At 44.3% G+C, this 18,734-nt stretch overlaps 1 protein-coding gene across 11 annotated transcripts in view; it reads right to left on the reverse strand.

The window, feature by feature from the left end:
• LOC143893932 (uncharacterized) overlaps positions 1–18,734 on the reverse strand; it is a 132,420-nt gene that overhangs the window by 19,901 nt on the left and 93,785 nt on the right. For all 11 annotated transcript variants that reach the window (XR_013255959.1, XM_077399812.1, XM_077399813.1 and 8 more), the window contains one exon: positions 679–982. Coding sequence is in view for 10 of the 11 variants with exons in the window: in XM_077399812.1 (XP_077255938.1) it covers positions 679–982 (304 nt within the window). In the remaining variant the exon portion in view is untranslated. The remainder of the gene's footprint in view (positions 1–678; positions 983–18,734) is intronic.

Genomic DNA, 18,734 nt, shown 5'->3' on the forward strand with positions numbered 1-18,734 from the left:
CGTAACCGCGTAATCCTCGCGTTATGAGTTGTCAAGAACACGCAGGAAATTTGATCGGTTGTACATTTCGCGTCAAACTAACAACGCTGTTGTTGTTTGCGCGAGTAGACGGGCGAGTAATTAAACAGCGACTTAAACGAACGAACCTACGCGCATGTAAGGAGTTACGTACACAACGAGTTATTTACGGACTAAATCGGGCGATAGCTAACCCGCTCCTGTGTTTGGGTGGAAACGCGCGCTACTCTGCCTTTTATGGCGATTAATTTATCCTCTTCTCCCTGCATGCTGTTTCGACATACCAGTCGAATGATTTTGACACGGTTTGCCATAAAAGTGGTCGAACGAGGCTGGAGTGCTTCTGGCTGTGTCTCTAACGTTATAATTCGTTACTAATACTTGTCTCGAGTCTCGAATGTGATCTTTTCAGACGCGATACTCGAGGGCACGGACATTTGGCCGCTCTTGCGGCATTTCTACTAGTCACCACCTCAAAGTAACTAAACAGTCGGGCAACTCTCACGAACCGGAATTAGACGGCGGGGTTGCGGCCGCGCGAGTACGCGTTCGCTAATAAGTTTCCCTATTACGGGGTGCGATAGGGGCGGCGGTTTAATTACAGCGCGACGAAACTTCGTTACACAAATACCTGGGAGAATCGGCTTTGCGTCTACTTACATGCCGGGGCATTTGCCGATGTCGCCGTTGCTGGCGGCCCTCAGCATCTGGGCGGTGGACTCGTTCTCCAGCTGCCTCATAGGCGGTTGCTGCTGCTGCTGCTGCTGCTGCTGCTGCTGCTGCGGAGTCGAGTGATGGAGCGGAAGCGGTTGCTGCCGATGGCTGCTGCCGGTACTGTTTCTCGGTAGCGGAAGAGTGGACACCGCCGTCGGCGGTTGAGTCAGCGTTCTCTGAGGCAGATGAGATGTGCTGACGGCCCTGGGTGGGAGCGGGTCTCTGCCTATCACGGACCCCGAGCCGGACGCTGCGAGAAAGAAATGTGCAAGCTCGTAAAAATTCTATCATGTGATTACGTATGCGTTTAAAACAACCTTACGTTTACGGCACGCGAATTAGTCTCGAGGCAGAATCTCATGCGGGACGTTACGCTAATTGAGCCTTGCGTGTACACGGTGAAATCTCACAAGCGTTCTCGGATTGCGAGGGATCGGTATCGGGACTGTTCATCAGGAAACGTCTGTCTCGCTTGAATGGGAAAGATGGGAGAAATATGTGAGAAACTAGTATGGATATTGGATTGAGTAATACTCTATCGTATAGATCGCTCGCCCTCGGCGAACAATCAGTCAGCCGTTTCCAGTCATAAGTGAAAAATGTGTATGATTCCGTAAAATTTTATAACTGATTACATAAATCAGATCGAATTGAATATCCATGATAATATGTACATACATTAATAAAAATATTCGACTAGGTCTGAGAGATTCCGTATGACCGTATGTAATCCGCGTATATGAAAATGAATTCTAGTATATTGATACTATACTGATAGTATAATTCTAGTTAATATTGATACTCATGCGAGACTCACTTAAAAGTTTCACAACTTCAAGATTACACATTTCACGGTTACAAATTTTATCTAGAAGCTTGGCAGTTTCAAAATTAAATATTTCCTCATTCTAGAGTAAAGAAAATTATATGCGAGAGATCCTGATGTAAGCCCAAACTTGGACGATCGAGAATCTCACGCTGGCGAGTCCTCTGGCCGGATGCGTGCAGTGAACACGCGGTAATGGTATAGGATAGAATTGGCAGCAGACACACAGGACGAGAGACAGAACGGAAACGTGTGACGCTCGGCATGACGGGGGCGGTAGACCATTTGCGTTTGAGAACGGACCGACGAGACAGATGAGGGAGAGGAAAGGACAATTTATCGGGCGCAATTAAGTCAACCTCCGGAAACAGGCCAGCGCGCGTTCGGTTACGTAAGGGTTCCCTCGGATTGCGCTCTGCGGGGGGGGGGGGGGGCCCGGCTCATGGCGACGACCGTCTACGCATCGAACGCAACCCGTGATTCCTATTTTTTTTCCCTCCCGCATTCGTAACTCGGCTCGCGAGTTGCCGAGAGTCGGTCTAACGTGCGAACAGGTTTCCCAGGAAAGAGTGATAGAAAGAGTGGAATGAAAGTCGATTGTTCGCCGTCGCTGGGAAAATCAGTAGCGATCACCTGGAATTCGATCGATACGGAATGCGTCGAAAATCCGATGCGTTGGCGAATCATCGCGGCCTCGCTCGTCGAGAGGACCAGAGGCGACTCGGCGGACAATGAACGCGCGCGAGGGAACGAATCGCGCGTATCCGCGCCAGGCCGCGCTGCTACACGCACGTTTGGCATTTGCCCGACGACCGAAACGGCGGAATATCTGTCGTGCGGCGATTGTTCACGCTTTAAACCGGCGTTCACGCTCAGACTGACGCGGGGAATGCAAACCGACCCGGCGCGATGCCATATGGGCGCAGCAGGAAACTCCTCTCGCGCTTCGCGCATAATAGGCGGTATTCAATCTGCGGAATGTATATGGGGCCGATAGCGCGCTACTCCCCGTATATGTATATGGTGATAAAGACATCGCGCGCCATTTGAAATTCCGTTCTCCAGTCACGATCGCGCCATATTTGCAGATTGATATAGCCGAGGTTTCTCTGTTTGTCGATGCGGCTCGTAAACTCATTCGCGTGGAAGTGGGAATATATGAGGATTCGAGATTACGCTGCTATCCTTAAACACCTGTGCGTCGCATACGAGTTTTCGTTGAACCACAGATGGCTTCTTTTATCTATGCGCCTTACGTCACAAAGTAGATGTTATAAACGTTAGCGAGGCACGTTTATGAAGTTGGTCTGTCTTTTAACTTGTCATAGAATGTCCAGGCTACGCAATTGAGAAATTCACGAGCTAAAATGAGGATCTTATTATTCATAGAGCGAGATATAGTAACTTCACCAGGGGGAATAACTTTATGCCGAGACTGATAAAAGATTTCAGAAGAGAGAGTGCTTCTGACGTATTTTCTCGCGTGCAAAAATAATCGGCGAGCGAACGAAAAGCCGCGTACTTTGGAAAGACTATTTTCGTACGATTTTTCTAATAATCCGGAAGCTTGTTCCTCCGCTCCAACTTATCTCTAATGCAACTCTATTTTGTTTTGGATCAATAATCGGTTCACTTACTTCGCATTTTCTGCCAAAAAAATTATATGAGTGAATATATGTACATTTATTCTTTTTATACCGGAGTATAACTCAAAAAAAATGTATTTCTGACGTATTTTCCACCGTACCGTGCAACATCTTTCACCTTTATAAGCCGCGGTGATCGGACGTCCGGACGGTACGAGGTTTACGCGCGGAGAGTTGTTTAACCTGGCCTGTACAACGAAAAACTCGAACGTGCGAACTACGAGCGATTATATCGACTGACTGACCGTGGACAATGTGACTGCGTACTTGGTGGAATGCGTGACGATGCATCCGGGATGCCGGCGATTTGCGCGGATTCATCGTTATGTGGCGAATGGACACGCGAGCGGGATGACTCCGCGACGTTTCGTATCGATAACCAGTGCGTTCGCCCGATTGGATTAAATCGTGATCGACTTCCTGAGCGACGTCGCGTTCCCTTTGCGCAATCGTAATCGCGTCTCACGTTTCTTGGCCTTCGCGACCGGAATGCGGAATGGATGGGGTCGGCATTGTCAACGATTCGAAAAATACACGTGCGTCAAAAGATAACGTCGCGATAAATTTATTTGGTTTTCAACCAATAAATTCTCGTCACAAGACAGTGATCGTAAATAAATCAACGAGTTACGGTTGAAAACTATATCGATATCTGCAACGAATACTCCACATCTCTTCACTCTGCTGGAATATTACATATTGAATCTATTATACTTCTTTCTTTAGATCTTTAAGATTTATTATGACCAAATTATTTATACATGCGAGAAAACATAAGAATAATTTATGTACTGCTCATATAATATTCGTATTTTCATAATACTTGTAGCTATTTAAAGCTATTTAAAATCTAATTGGATCAATTATTCTTACTATTTTAATATTAAAAATCAATGATTTTTTTTAACAAAATCGGCAATAAAACGGCAACCGTTTTAATTTTTAGATTGTCTCAATGTACTTGATGAGCATTCTATTCGCAAGCTCGAAAGATGTGTGGAAAAGTGTTATATTTAGACTATTTAGAGCATCGCCGAGTAAACTTTTTAGCTTCTTTATTACGTACAATAACAGTCGTTCGTCTCCTCTTTTATTCCACAATATAATTGCCACGCATTGATCCAATGAAACGCATTCGGCCTGAATTGTATCGCTGTCCTCAATGCAATGCAAGTTACGATAGCTAGGTATCCGGAATATTCAATGCACATGGCACAGAACGTCGAAAATACGCAGATAATCGAGAAAATGAGAGAAATAATTTAATAGACACTCGGCCGATCGATCGGCGATTGTATCTGCACTAATATTCCACCTCTCCCGAGGGTGGTGGTTAAAGCGTGTGGAGCGTAGAGCCGGTGTAATAATAATTTAAACGTATGTGTCCGTCGACCCATTGCGAAAGTCGCGCTGGAAACGTTAGACCGTGTAACAGATCGGGGCGACGTTACCCAATTTCGTTGTTTTAGAACCGGACCTCGTTTCGCGAGCATTACAAAATCTGCAACGCGAGAAATTTCGCGCGAGTTTCATGCGCGTGGTTTAATTAAAATGCGGAATTCGCAGGGAGGTCGCGTCGCGCCGATCTAATACGCGCGGCGCACGGCGCGCAGATGGAAACGAAATAAATCGTCTGGAGTTTGGAAATATAACGGAGTTAAAAAAATAAAAAAAATTCCAAGCGTCGATTTGATCGCGCCCGTGCCTGGCACGTGCGCGCGTAAATATAGGTGTGCCACTTGGCATCGCGCGCATAAAAGATCAAGGTGCACAAACGAGCGCCGTTATCCGCGCGTATACGGGGTGTCCGCGAATTTCATGGCGTTTCGAATCGGCGACGGCTGTGACGAGAGAACTTCTCGTCTTGTTACGAGAAACGTCGTTTCCGTAATACGGCCGTATTGCGCGATTCGTACGTACTTACGACAAGACGATCTCGCGAAGCGTTTCGAATTCGGGAGAAGGTCTGAGCTGGAAATTACGCTTTCACGGTAGAAAGGGGGGGAAAGATGAGAGGGAGGATGGTCTATGGAATTTCCGACTGTGCAGAATGCACGGGGATTAAAGCGGGGGTTGTTCACCTCGAATACTCTAAAAGACGAGGGGGTTGGGGAGCTTTCCATGGGGATTTAACGGCTGGCGTCGCGACGCCGGAAGAGGCGTCAAAGGGTCGTTTGGAACGACGACGAGCGTCGGCTCCGGAAGGGCGCGAATATCGTTTTCCCGGATCAGAATTCGGCATTGAATCGCTCGGGGGGGAATTATGGGAAAAGGGCGGTTCACGTTCGTTCGAGAGCGGTTAATGAAATTCGCGAAAGCTCGCACCGAGTTGGGGCAAGAGACACTCACGGTGGGAGCACATAATCCAACTCGACTAATTTTTACGGAGTATTCCACAAGACCATTTTCGACCTCGTGTTACTTCTGAATGCCGTATTTGTCAGCTTTCAACTTTTGCTTATCTCAACATTAGATGTCTCGATGAAACATACTGATATTTTAATTGTCTCAATTATCGAATAACAGAGGCTACGTTTTGACTGAATTTCTCATTTCGGTGATTACCCACAGTCTGATGTAGAGTTAACACTAGAACAACCAAGAACAACCAACGTCATTTGTACAACGATGAAAAAATATGATTGATGGAAAAATAAATTAGCATATGAAATAATTTTATGTAACACGTGCATGGAAAGTGGCCCATTGCGCACGCTACGCGTGCGTGATAGACCACTTTCCACGCACTTGCAACATAAAATAGGGTATGCAAGTCGTGCGTAAAGATGAAAATTCCCGGGTGCAGTGACCGCACTCGCCTTATCTTACAGCACTTGTTGCACAAATAACTATTTTTATTTGAACAGAAGTCAGTATAAATTCCAACAAAAGCACCTTAATAATTTCCGTAATTTAAAAGGCATTTGAAATCCGTCATTTTGACGGGGTTTGTTGCAAAATGGTACTGCCCGTTGAAACCGACTCTCGCGTGGGCGTTTCTTTTTTCCTGTCACGCATGTTGAATCGGCGGAAGGTAGACGACGAACGAGCGCGCGCGAATCGGGAAGGACGCGCACGGTAGGCAAACAGAAATAGATCGTGGCACTTTGAACACGACGGCGACGGCGGTGTGGCGGGAACCGTACTCCCACGGTCATTTGTATCGTCCTCGACCTGTTGCTGTTACGGTCCGGACAAGAAGGGTGTTGATTTTCCTTTTTCCCCATCGTACACGCCGGACCGCCTCTGCCTCCGCGCGTTCCGTTTTCCCGCCATTATTACGAGCGGGGTGGGAAAAGGAAGGCAAAGAAAACGCCGGCGGTGGGTTTGCGTTCGGGTGTGATAAATATTTTACACCTCTCCCCCCTCACGGCATTCCTCGAACACTTGTTTTCTCGCGGTGCTTTATCGTATCCTCGCCGCGAGATAAAATAGGATCACGCCGCCGTACGTCTCGCTTAACGCATCGCCGTAAAACAATGACGACTAATCCGAAGACGAAAAGGACCGGTGAGACTCATGAGATAATTCACGCGAAGTCCTCGCAGTAATGCCACATATCTGTATTTAATTATCTAAGCAATCTCGATTTTCAAACAATTAGAAATGAATGAAGTGTTACAAGGGTAACAAGGGCGAAAGTAAAATTGTGCGAGGGAATACTAAATAGCGTTGGTTGGCAATCACGTCATGTTTTGTAGTAGCCTACTTGTCATATTTATTCCAAGCGACCAGGCCTGTTTTTGTTTCAAACTTGCGAGACACCTCTTGGCAAATATACCTAAAAACTAGAATAGCCAACGTTATTTTATACGACTTGAAAATAAAAAAATGTCTTTATGTAACTCTAACTCTGATGTGATTCTCAAGAATCTTTTAATTTCTCTACTTCCCGGGATATTAACATACTTTATAACGACTTTATAACGATTATCACTTAATCACGAAACTTAGTTAAATCATAACTTTACGTTATACGTTATACGGTTCCTCCGATAGGAAGCGAAGGATTAACTTCTCATTCCTTGAATAATTCACGTACTATATGTACGTCCTCGTACTTAATGCGGGGAAAGAGATACGCGCGTACAACCGCAAGTAAGTTGCCCCTCGACGATGAAATCATTGTTTCTTAAATAGAAGAGCAATTTGGTAAAACGACTAATAATCGCATTGCTGATCTGCGAAACTACTGGAGCAAACTTCGGTCCGCCGCATTGTATTTCCCGTGCGGATTAATCTCCCGCGTTTGAACCTCTCTCTCTCTCTCTCTCTCTCTCTCTCTCTCTCTCCCTCCCCCCTCCCTGTCCCCTTCCAAGATCGCGTAATGGTCTGCCGCAATCTTGCCGCTATGATTATGGTAGCAAGTAGCCACTATGGCACCGACACGAGTGTCGACTCGACGCTCCAAGTAACGGGATCTGTAGTGATCAAGTAGGTCAGGCGACTCGGTATCGTCGCTTTGTCTCATCGACCGTTGTACTTCAAGGCCCGGTTTTACCTTCCAATCACGATGTTCAAGACGACGTCGTGATCCCTGAGCGCGTAACGTGTATACGCGAGCTAACTAGGAATCCACTTTATTAGCAATACGAGCGGGGAATTCTTTTTGTACGCCGACGGAAACGGTAATGATACGAGGGGATTTAACGGTGGATGGCGTGAATGTTCTGAATGGCTAACGAACACGTTGAACCGGTGGACGATACGGCGACCGAGTCGTAATACCGGCGATATCACTTGAATAAATATAAAATAATCGCACAGTGAAAGTTAATATCGGACGGATTATTAAACATTTCTCTTAATGCGCGAATCTAAATCGAAGTGTCTATCGGAATATTGGAATTTAAACTCCAATATATATCAAGAATAAATGGATGCGATGAAGAAATTAACGCGCTACATCATCATTTCGTTGACTTGCGCATAAATGTTGATTGCGAATCGACACGCGAGTAGAAACTAAAACCGTGGGGGAATTGTCGTAAGAAAATATTCGCGTCTCTTCCAGGAAAAGCGCGGAGCTTGTTGCGCGAGGAGTTGCGTCTAATGACACTTCTTGCCGTTACACCGTAAACTCAAAAGCGCAAAAATGTCGCGAGAGCGAGTTCTCGAGTTAAGATCGTCCTTTACATTTTACGAACGGTCGTAAAAGGGTCGTTGAGCGCGTTAGCTGACGGCCGGAAGAAAGTAAGGTATAGCGCGCGTCGTCGCGTCATGGTCGCCGATCGATGAGGTTCAGTCTAGCCGGTATGTGGCGGCCACCTTTTAGCGAAACACAAGGAGTCGAATTAAGCATCGGCTGCAAGCCGGCAGTTGCGGCGGAAGGGATATAATAGTCAACACGCACAAGAAACGGAATAAATGGCACGTTTCGCCCGGCTAATTCTACAGAGAAGAGAAGTCGATTACTCCCATTTTATCGAGGACACGAAGATGCTTTTCCCACGCGAGGATTCAAGCGTCCAAGCGGAAATGTAGTTTTAGCATAGCAATGATCATCCGTTAGCGATCCAGTTACGTTAGCACTTTGTAGAAAAAAGGAACTACGCCGACGAACGTGAAATCTATACGAGGTCTGACCTAACAAACCGGGCTGCTGTCCGCTTTTTCCATCGTGTTTCGATGCTCGGACGTGGAAGGAATTTCTTGTCGATTCTCAATTTCCCGGTCTCTCCGACACGGTCATTGTGATCAATCTGATGATGGCAGGTGCAAATACGTCTTCCTGTCACCTACTTTTACGTCTATAGAATTGCGTCGCTATTTCCCTGTTTATACAGCGCGTTGTATCGTAGGAAAGAGGTAAAGGATCGAATGTTGTCAGATATCGAAAATGTCGCAGAAACGTGGAGTTGTACGTCGGACCAGGGAGGGCGATAGAAAGTATATCCCAGATACTTCGGCAAGTCGGCAAAAACAAAAATTCGCATTAATTCGCCAACACATATCTCGCTGCCGGCACGCATTACGCAAGGACCGAATCCGCGACGCGAGTTCCACGACTAGGCTAACGGTGTTTTGCGAAGCAAAATCGTTCTGCATCGCGCACACTACCGCGTTAAAACCTTACTGCTTTAACGGTTCATGTGCCGAGGTTCAGTCCAATTGACGCGCCCCCCTTGCGCGTCCTCGGCTTCGCGGCAAAAAGATTCCGTAGCGTGACCACCTATATGACCATCAATGACATACCTTCCTTATATAGATATTGCCAGCAACCGTCTAAGGGAAAAACTAGAAGCGGGACGCGATAAACACCACGTTGTTTTGTTGTCGTCTTTTATTGTGGACACGAAGGCAAACTATTTTGCTAGAGCTATTAATCAGCAAAACATTTATTTCTTCGCGAAATATGGACGGGTTGGAAAGATCGCGAGACGTCCGAGTGATTTATCACAAATATGAAATCGAAATGATATAAATTAATGGCATATCCGAGTAATCTGGTAGTAGTATCTTTGGTTGTAAGTAGATAACTTCGAAATTATAATTTGATAGAGCTACTTGATAGAGAACCATCGGACTGTTCAATTGCCGCTTTATTGAGAGGCAATGACGTAGGCTACCGAATTGGTCACGATCAACTCATTATCGACCGAAAATAGCCGTCGTTACTTTCGTTCTCGGATAAGAGCAGTTGAGAAAGAACATGTGTGTTCGAATTAGAACGTCAGAATTTGATTTATACGAATTTATGATTTTACAGAAAAAGAACGGGAAAAAATGAAATCAAATCCGAGGTTTTCTTTAATCGAAATTGTTTAGCAATTAATAGAAAGAGGTATTATTTAGGCAGAGCTGCAGTCATTATGAAGACTGTCTAAATTATTTAAATGCGCGAGATATATATGGAAAGTTTTCATATGTAAAATGTAACCTTCTTATTAAGTATCCAGATAGATAATGCGTCGAATTGAACCTCGTATTTAGCTATATTTAAAGCCTTTACCTAAAATTCTCGACGATTGAATTGAACTGCGATCTCGCGGGCGTCTAACGTGAGTTTCGGCTTCGGCAGCTGCGTGCGCGCGTACGACGATAGCGGGGATTCAATGATCGAAAGTGCCGGCGCTCAAGTAACGGTACTCGGCGAGAGAGGAATGCTCATTGCATCGCGCGCGTGTGGAGCCGGATAAACGAGCGTTGCGACCGAGCGGGCCTTCGGCCTTTCCGAAATGTACTCGTCGAGTTCCCGGTCTCTCTCTCTCTCTCTCTCTCTCTCTCTCTCTCTCTCTCTCTCTCTCTCTCTCTCTCTCTCTCTCTCTCTCTCTCTCTCTCTCTCTCTCTCTCTCTCTCTCTCTCTCTCTCTCTCTCTCTCTCTCTCTCTCTCCCGGCGACGGCCTTTCGCGGTCCCGCCTTACGGTCCCCTCGCGGCGATCGATACCACGAACGCAACAGTACCTCTGGCGGTGTTCCAGAGTCAGGAAACTGTAACGTGACGTCGTTCCTCAATATGGAGGAATCGAGTGGCGACCACCGAATCGGCGACGACCTTCCTCCGATAATTGAGAATCCGAATTCCAACGCCAAGTACAAAAATTACGGGCTTTCGGGAAAAGAGAAAGTAGACTTAACGTCCAACTCCGAACGCAATCGACATTTTGACGTTTGACGTCTTCGTTCTTCGGGGTCCGCCAAAAGAGATGATTAAGTACCGCACGGCCGTGGATCGATCCTGTGATTCGCGCGTCGCTCGTGAATTATTCTTAGAGACTCCGATTTATCCAGCGCCTTTTCAACTTCGCCGTGGATTAACGATTCGCCTTCCACTGCCTCTGCAGTGCGCGCGTTTGTCCGTTTGGTTCAATCGGAGTTCGCAAATTACCTCGCCGACCACGACGAACATTTTAATACCGAACTTCGTCTGTCTTCGCGAGAAATTCGAAGAATGTCCCGCATTTAACGAGGCTTCACGAACGAGGAGCTCGGAAATAGCTCGAGTGAAAAAGGACCGGGAAACCCGGAACGCGCGTTTTTCTTTAACGACGCTTTCTCCCCGCGACGGTTTTGGACCTAACTTCGGTATGGCTTACGTAATAGTAATCGACGAATCTGACTGTGTAATGAGGCCGATCGATGGAAGTCGTGCATCATCAACTTCGAATTAAATCAAACGTATCAAATTAAACGTATTAAATTACGTGTAAGTACATCATGATTGCAACTAATAGCGTATAATTCAAATTCAATTATCCCGTTCCAAATATACCCCTGCACTATTGGTTCGCGAGTTTCTCGGCGTCGAGCGGTACAACGCAGCTATTAGCTCTCCGGCGTCGATACTTTATCCTCGATACAACATTCTTCAACAGTGAAGGGAACGCGACATACATAATACACACGGCATAGATACCGTAAGTAAGTTTCGATCTGTCGACTGCCGTTAAAACTATTATAATCGCATGTATCGAACGGTCGTTTTAAAAATTATTCACAAAAAATCGACGGAATCTTTTTGCGATTGTTCTATTAGATCACAAGGAAAAATGCGGATTGAGATGGTTATCGCGATTTGCGAATTTATACGTACTGTATTTCCGGACTGTATTGCCGGACCAGCAGCTGCCGCAGATCAGACCGACTTTCCCGCCCATCTTCCACGCGATAACGAGATGCGCAGCTATCGAGAGGTCCTTGCTCCCTGCCGTGAATCTTATTAGCAGCGTGATCAACGTACTGTCACGCCACGTGCCTGTCATGGGCACCGTCGCGTCGCGAACGATTCTTGTCCGCCACGCGCGCACTACATACGTCGTATCCCGTAATGTCGAGGACAAACAGGCGGCCGCGATCAACGCATCGGTGTGCACGAACGGTCTATAATGTCTCTATCAACAGTCTATTTCCCTTACGATTGTCCGATCGGGTTGATCGATTTTGTTTCAGAGGAACCGATCCATGTGGAAATTACTCCAGTCTTGTAAAATTTTTAGGCACTTTGTACGAGCCACAAAAAATCTCTTCAAATAGCTTCCGATTGACAGACCCTGATAGATAAATTTTGATTAGGCATTGTACATGAAGGATTCAATGATTATGATTTTTTTTTCTATATGTGATATTAATATTCAAGTTTAAGATTCTTCTAAATATATTCTCGAAAATGTAATTATATTTACGAAAATGTAGCAAAGCAAACGGTTATATTGGATGGCAGGTAGCAGAAAAACCGGAAGAAATTGAAAACATGATTTTCTCAGAAATAGTTTCTATAGATAGTTCGATCGATCGGGAAATTACTTAATGAAGATCGTGGGACATCCGTTATTTCGAAAGCCGATCGAGTAAGATCGGCAGGTTTTACACAATCGTTCCGTCAGCGCGGACGATGAAGTCCGCGGATCGATCAATACGAGCTGTCATGAGTTTATCGGCTTTGATCGGCTTATTCGTTTATTGAATTAACAACGGATACCATTTCGGCAGAAATAGAGGCACGTCGATCTCTCTCTCTCTCTCTCTCTCTCTCTCTCTCTCTCTCTCTCTCTCTCTCTCTGTGTAGCTCGGATTTTTTTCGTCGAAATTTCTGTATTTGCCGTTTTGTTTGTATGCTGCAAAATTTCAGAGTCCAAATACTGATCTCGTCTCGTGGTCAACAGATTCGGTATCATTTCGAAGTTGTGACAATAAAATTTACGTTATAACAACGTGTCTCTCTCTCTCTCTCTCACTTTGATATTTTTTTTAAATATAAAATCCTGATGAAAGTATATATGTATAGATAACATATACGGTATCTATAGTGTAAAAATCTAACTAAAATAATGAAATTCGATATATATCTCGCGATGACCTAGCGTTAAAATTAAAGTATGTATTTTTAAGTTATATCGGTCCTTGCTTCGATTTCTAGACTACATTACCGTGTTGTTCTTCCGAGAAACGTCATCGTAAAAATTTTATTCTCACGGCTCTAGTTTCGGGTTTCAGCAATTTAACACCGACGTGCATGCCACATCTATGTCCGCGGCACCGCATATATTTTAAGACGCAGCGAAAACCTAAGCTCCGCGCCTAAGAAATTACGCGATGCCCACGATCCTTATTCTTCCTTTGAAAGACGCGTAAAAATTATCCGGGCGCTTCTTACGTCACATAGCTCGCGCGCGCTACGTTGCACTTAACGAACCTCGCGCATCTTCCTTTGAAATGTCACAACCTCGAGTGAACTTTCAAGACGATCTTTATCCGTGCAATGCGTAGCGCGATAAGTACGGAGCTCGCGCGCGTATCCACACGTCGATTTATCCGCGAAATTTCGCGAGCCCGATCGCGATACAGACGCGACGATTGTCGCGACGTCCGTTACACGATTTGAATTTCACCCGGTGTCAGGCGCACGTGTGTCACTCGCATCTGGTCCACCTTTCGCGGTAAAATCCCGAAAATGGATCGTACGAACAGCGAGAGGGAGATGAAGAGTCGATACGACGAAACGATCTGCAACGATCGTGCAGCGAGAGCGACAGTCGCGCGAACGTGTACCGCACTTTATCGCGAAACGCAATTCATCTCTCTTTCTCTCTCGACGATGATCCATACGGGCACACGATCCACGATCCCGATCCGCGCGCCGATCGATGCGAACTGGCACGCGTCCACGCCGGCACGCGAGAGTCGCGTGGAACCGCGCGGAGCGCCACCGACTGACTGACTGACTGACTCGCGCGGACCGCTATCATCCAACCCAGGCAGTCGGTTGTCTGTCCGGACCCCGTCTGTGCGACTCCGTTTGATTCTGAAGGACCCCAGTCGGGAACTGTTGCTCCGATGACGATCGAACGCGCCGACACGCGTGGGGGACGCGGAAGTACCGCGTACCGCGCTTTATAATACTACTGATATCTTCTTGATCTTTTTTTAATTGATTCTGGATTACGCATAGTACACGTTTTAAGACTCATTGCAAATTGTACAGTCTTACCTCTGAGGAAAAGAGGACGTTTGCCTGATGGCAGTTCAGGCCGTTGACGTAGTCGATCTTAATATCGTTATTATTTTATTCTTATCTTACGTTTGTTTATTCACATTGGAAACTATTGGAAAAATAAAATCTGTAATATACACATTATGTATGTTATATATTTTATTTTCCCAATAGTTCTCAATATATATATAGGAATAAATAAACACAGGCAATATGTTTTAGTTAAATATCGACAGCTAAAAATCGACAGTAGAAAGGTTAAATCAGCAATGGCGTTTGGAGATGATAATCCCGGAGCGGTCCTTCTACTTTCGTAATATGCTAATTATACACGCCAATTTTCATTAACTCACTGCTTTAAAAACTTCCGTTCTATATAGTTAATATAGAAACGATTCGAATACTGTGGGACTATGACAATATTTTCTAACAATAAGTTCTGGAGAAACAACGATACCGAAGTTATTGATATCTTATTCAAGTTATGCATTCCATTAGTTCCGCTTCGGAATAGCGAGATCTCGCTATTTTGATTTCGAGCTTCGTCAGCTCGCTGCCGGAATTAAACGTTTCCGATAACAGTCCGGATTATCGTGGCGTTATTTCACGTCTCGCAGTATACTTGGCATCGGTCGGAGCTACGTAAAAATAAAATGTTTTAAGCGGCATTCTGTTGGAATCCGATATACTGCTTCCATTTCGCGAGGCTGAGTGTGCGATTACTTAATCGAGATCGTTATCCTCCCTTTCACACTTGACGATCCTTCTATCCGTGCTGCCCAATATGGAATTATCATTAGCGGCCGTCTCTCACGCCGTTTATCAACATACCATTTCATCTTCAGTCTCTTTTTGTATTCAAATCACCGGTGCTCAAATGTTATCTGGTATCTCTAACCATTTGTTTCAAATTAAATCCTAAACACAAATGATTTCTGCGATTCGCGTTAACAATCGTCTCATAAAAATATTATAGGAAATAAATTTAAATAAATATAAATTGGAATTTTTCTTACCGATTCGACGATTATGTTTGTAGTATATAACATGCGATCGCTATGAATCCGAGAGAATTCGCAATTATTTCCGTAGATCGATCGCCGATCGCCGTTTTCGAAAAATAACGTTCATTTTTTGTGACTCGGAATGTGATAAATGAGTCTTCGTGCTTGAACATGTTGTGGCTTTCGCGGACGATGAAAGTTTGATTTTTCGCCGAGGTGGCTGCCAGTCGACGAGTAGAACCGCATTACCGAAGTGCCAATCACAGGCACTGCGGTTTAAGCTTCGGGACTCAAATTGTAATAATATACTTCACTATTTTTAATCTCTGTTAAACTATCAACTTCAACATAAAAAATGAGAATAAAATTGCCATCAGAATTAAGTACTATTCAAGTGTTAATTTAGCGTTCTATTCTTGACTTTAATGCTTGGGTCGTTCGGTGAGAACTCGCGATTAAAACGAGATGTGTTTCTCGTCAAACTAGCACCCTCGTTCTTAAGTATAAAATAAAAAAAGTGAAATAGAGTGGTGTTTTTTTTTTTAAGTGCTTTTAGGAGTAATTAACGAAATTGAAATATCCGTAACAGTTTCGAAGATATAAATCAACAAAAATAAATATATATAATATATAAAGTGTTAACAAATCAAATAAGGGAATCGATTCTAGTTTTTAACTATTTCAGAGATTATATTTCCAGAATATAGAAAATTAATCATGGTAGTGGTTGCTCTTTGTCATAAAAAATGCATCTTTTACCAGAATAAAGTATTTTACAAAATCAATCGGCTCCGACCGAAAGATCTTGCCTGGGTTCTTATTAATTCCACGAAATCTGGAACACCCAGCGTGGCTGTCCGTCGAGACATTAATTATGGAGTATTGTAGCGTTTCCTTCGAGTCCCACAAAGGAGAAACGTATACGTATCAGAAAGGAAAAACCGAAAAATTTCTCACGCGACGCCGACGTCAAGGCATATATAATCGATCGGCGCGGTCGAGGGATCGAGCGGGAGAGAAACTCGGTTCTACGGGGTGCGCGTACTCTCTCGTCGATATTTTAACGATCCCGCGAGGAGCCGAAGGTACGAGGCAGGCGGGCCGTAGATATATCGCTCGCGGTTCCATAGAATCCATCCGCTTCAAGCGGGGCCGTCGCCGTCATACGCGGCGTGTTATCGACCCCGAGAACAAAGTGCGACGAACAAGTGCGCCGAGAGACGGTGACGACGATATACTTACAGCGCGCGCGGACGCGCACTTACGACATTGCGTTCTACGTGTTGGACGATGTTTGCGACAATGCAACAACAGACTCGTCGATAGACCATACAAAGTCGTTCGCATGCCAACGAAGTTTCCGAGCTGCAGCTATAGCTGCCATTAAAGCGCGTGACGCGCGAATAGCGCGTGACGGCTGGAAGATCGTAAGGACGATCTCGAGAGCGCACCGGCTGTCACTCAACCGCGGCCTTAGCGTCCGTACAAAGGATAAGGTTGTCTCTCCGAGGAGGAATTAACGGCGGCGCTCCGAAGAAAATTAATTAGGGCGACTAATCGTTCCCGATTAATTGTCAGACACGCTGGAAGACGCGGACGAACGTTTAAATCGGGGATAATGAAGTCGCGACCTCTTTTCGAATTTTTAAGCCGGGCTTGAAATAACGAGCAGTGAATCATAACGTAATTACATTAAATTTTGAATTATTATTATGCTTTCTCTTTTCCATGGTGGATTATATATGAATCGAAAGGATAGCACATAGCGATTGTAAAACCGTTTCATAGTTAATAACTATCCATAGTGCTACTACATACTTTGGTCGCTGAATAATATTGCCACATTTAGAAATCAAATTGCATATCGAGGAACGTTTTTAGTCGCGACGAAGGGAAATGCATATCTAGTCTGGAACGACTCGATCTTATCTGTGATACTAATGCTGCCTATTTGTCAGAGCTGTCTTAACCACGATCAATTTGGTCCTTCCTCAATAACATCCAGTCTCATGAGAAACGAATTTAAGTTTTCAGGACGGTGCTGAAAATGTAATAACTTACCTGGGAGGTGTTCTACTCTCGAGATTCGTTTCTTGTTTCTTCGTTTATTTTCAGTTACCTTTTTTTGTACAATTTATGTATAACGAGCTATATACATAACTTAAATTAAAGTAAGTCGAATGAATCTCATAGTTGATTGAATAAACTTCCGAGGATAATTAATAATGTTCTTGCCGAGACGGCATACATTGTACTCCCTAAAGCTAGTTCCATTAATCTTTGACTTGATCGAGAGAGAGAGAGAGAGAGAGAGAGCTACTTCAAATTCTGTGATGCTTCGTGACGATGAAACACCGCGACGATACATTTTGGCAAATTGCCTAGGCGGCTGAATTAAATGGTATCGCGTAACTGTGTAGAACCGATAGCTCTATCGATATCACCATAAAAACATGGCTCACGAAACAATTCGCAATTCAGCGTCGATTTCATGTGGATTATAAAATAGGAAAAAAAAAATGTTGCGCGTGAGAACGAGAGATCCTGCGTAAATGGCGTGAATTTGGAATCACTTGGCAAGAATCGATTTGAATTAATCGAGGGGGATTAATAAAACATTTGTTTAACTTCCCTGGCAGAAAACGTTACCCCTTATCGTATCGATAATGTCATTACTTACTTACGATTTGAGTCAATTAACTGGCACGATTTAAGTTAAATGAACACAAGGAAGAATTAAATAGAGAACATAATCGTCTTGGATTACATCAATTTTTTCGGCGGTAATGTAATAAATCTTAAATGGTACATATATTCTAAAAATATTATCACATGCATTCATACACGCACTCGCATACATACGCGAACGCAGCTTTGTCATAACTTTCTAATAGCGCAACAATATTTTACTGCTATTTCTTCATTTCGTTGCTATTGTCATATAAATTAATCGTTTGTCATTTATCGCGAAAATTCGATGTTGCTTGTAGTCACCGTGATGAATAATCACAGTAAATAATTGTGATGAACCAAGCCGCGTTTTTAATCGTCTCGAAAACGCACACACACACTTACAGTCGCGCACCAGGCCGTGTTCCAAGTCGCATCGATCGTACAACTTTCATCCGCGTCGCTCAAAGTTACGTTTGCATTATTCAAACTGATCCTAGGATTTAACAAACTGGTCTGGCAAAAACAAAAAGAGAGAGTCGCGATGAATAAATGTGAACTGGATCACGGCCTGGTCGATAATTAACAAGGACAAAGAAGTGGCTGCATCGCTGAGCAAGCCACCGCAAGCGCAGGTACATTTGGTAGCGAAAACATCGAGTTTAATCCTAAAGAGCGAGCTTTAACTGATGCTTACCCGTTAGTTAAATCAATATTTTTGCACTTATTATAATTTTCTATTTTTTAACATCTAAGGAGTTTCGAAGCGTCTATTTTGCTGCTTAAACGGTAAAGTTACATTTATTTTCGCAAGATAGAACATGTCCCAAGATTATCGAATGCTTTCTGAACCACTTGATAATAGATGGCAAAGTAAAAGAAAGTGACAATCATCTGCTTCGATCTGACGTGCATCATTTATCGAA

Source organism: Temnothorax americanus, unplaced genomic scaffold, assembly GCF_048541705.1.
Source record: "Temnothorax americanus isolate GAGA-0224 unplaced genomic scaffold, ASM4854170v1 Scaffold13, whole genome shotgun sequence".
Lineage (NCBI taxonomy): Eukaryota > Metazoa > Arthropoda > Insecta > Hymenoptera > Formicidae > Temnothorax > Temnothorax americanus.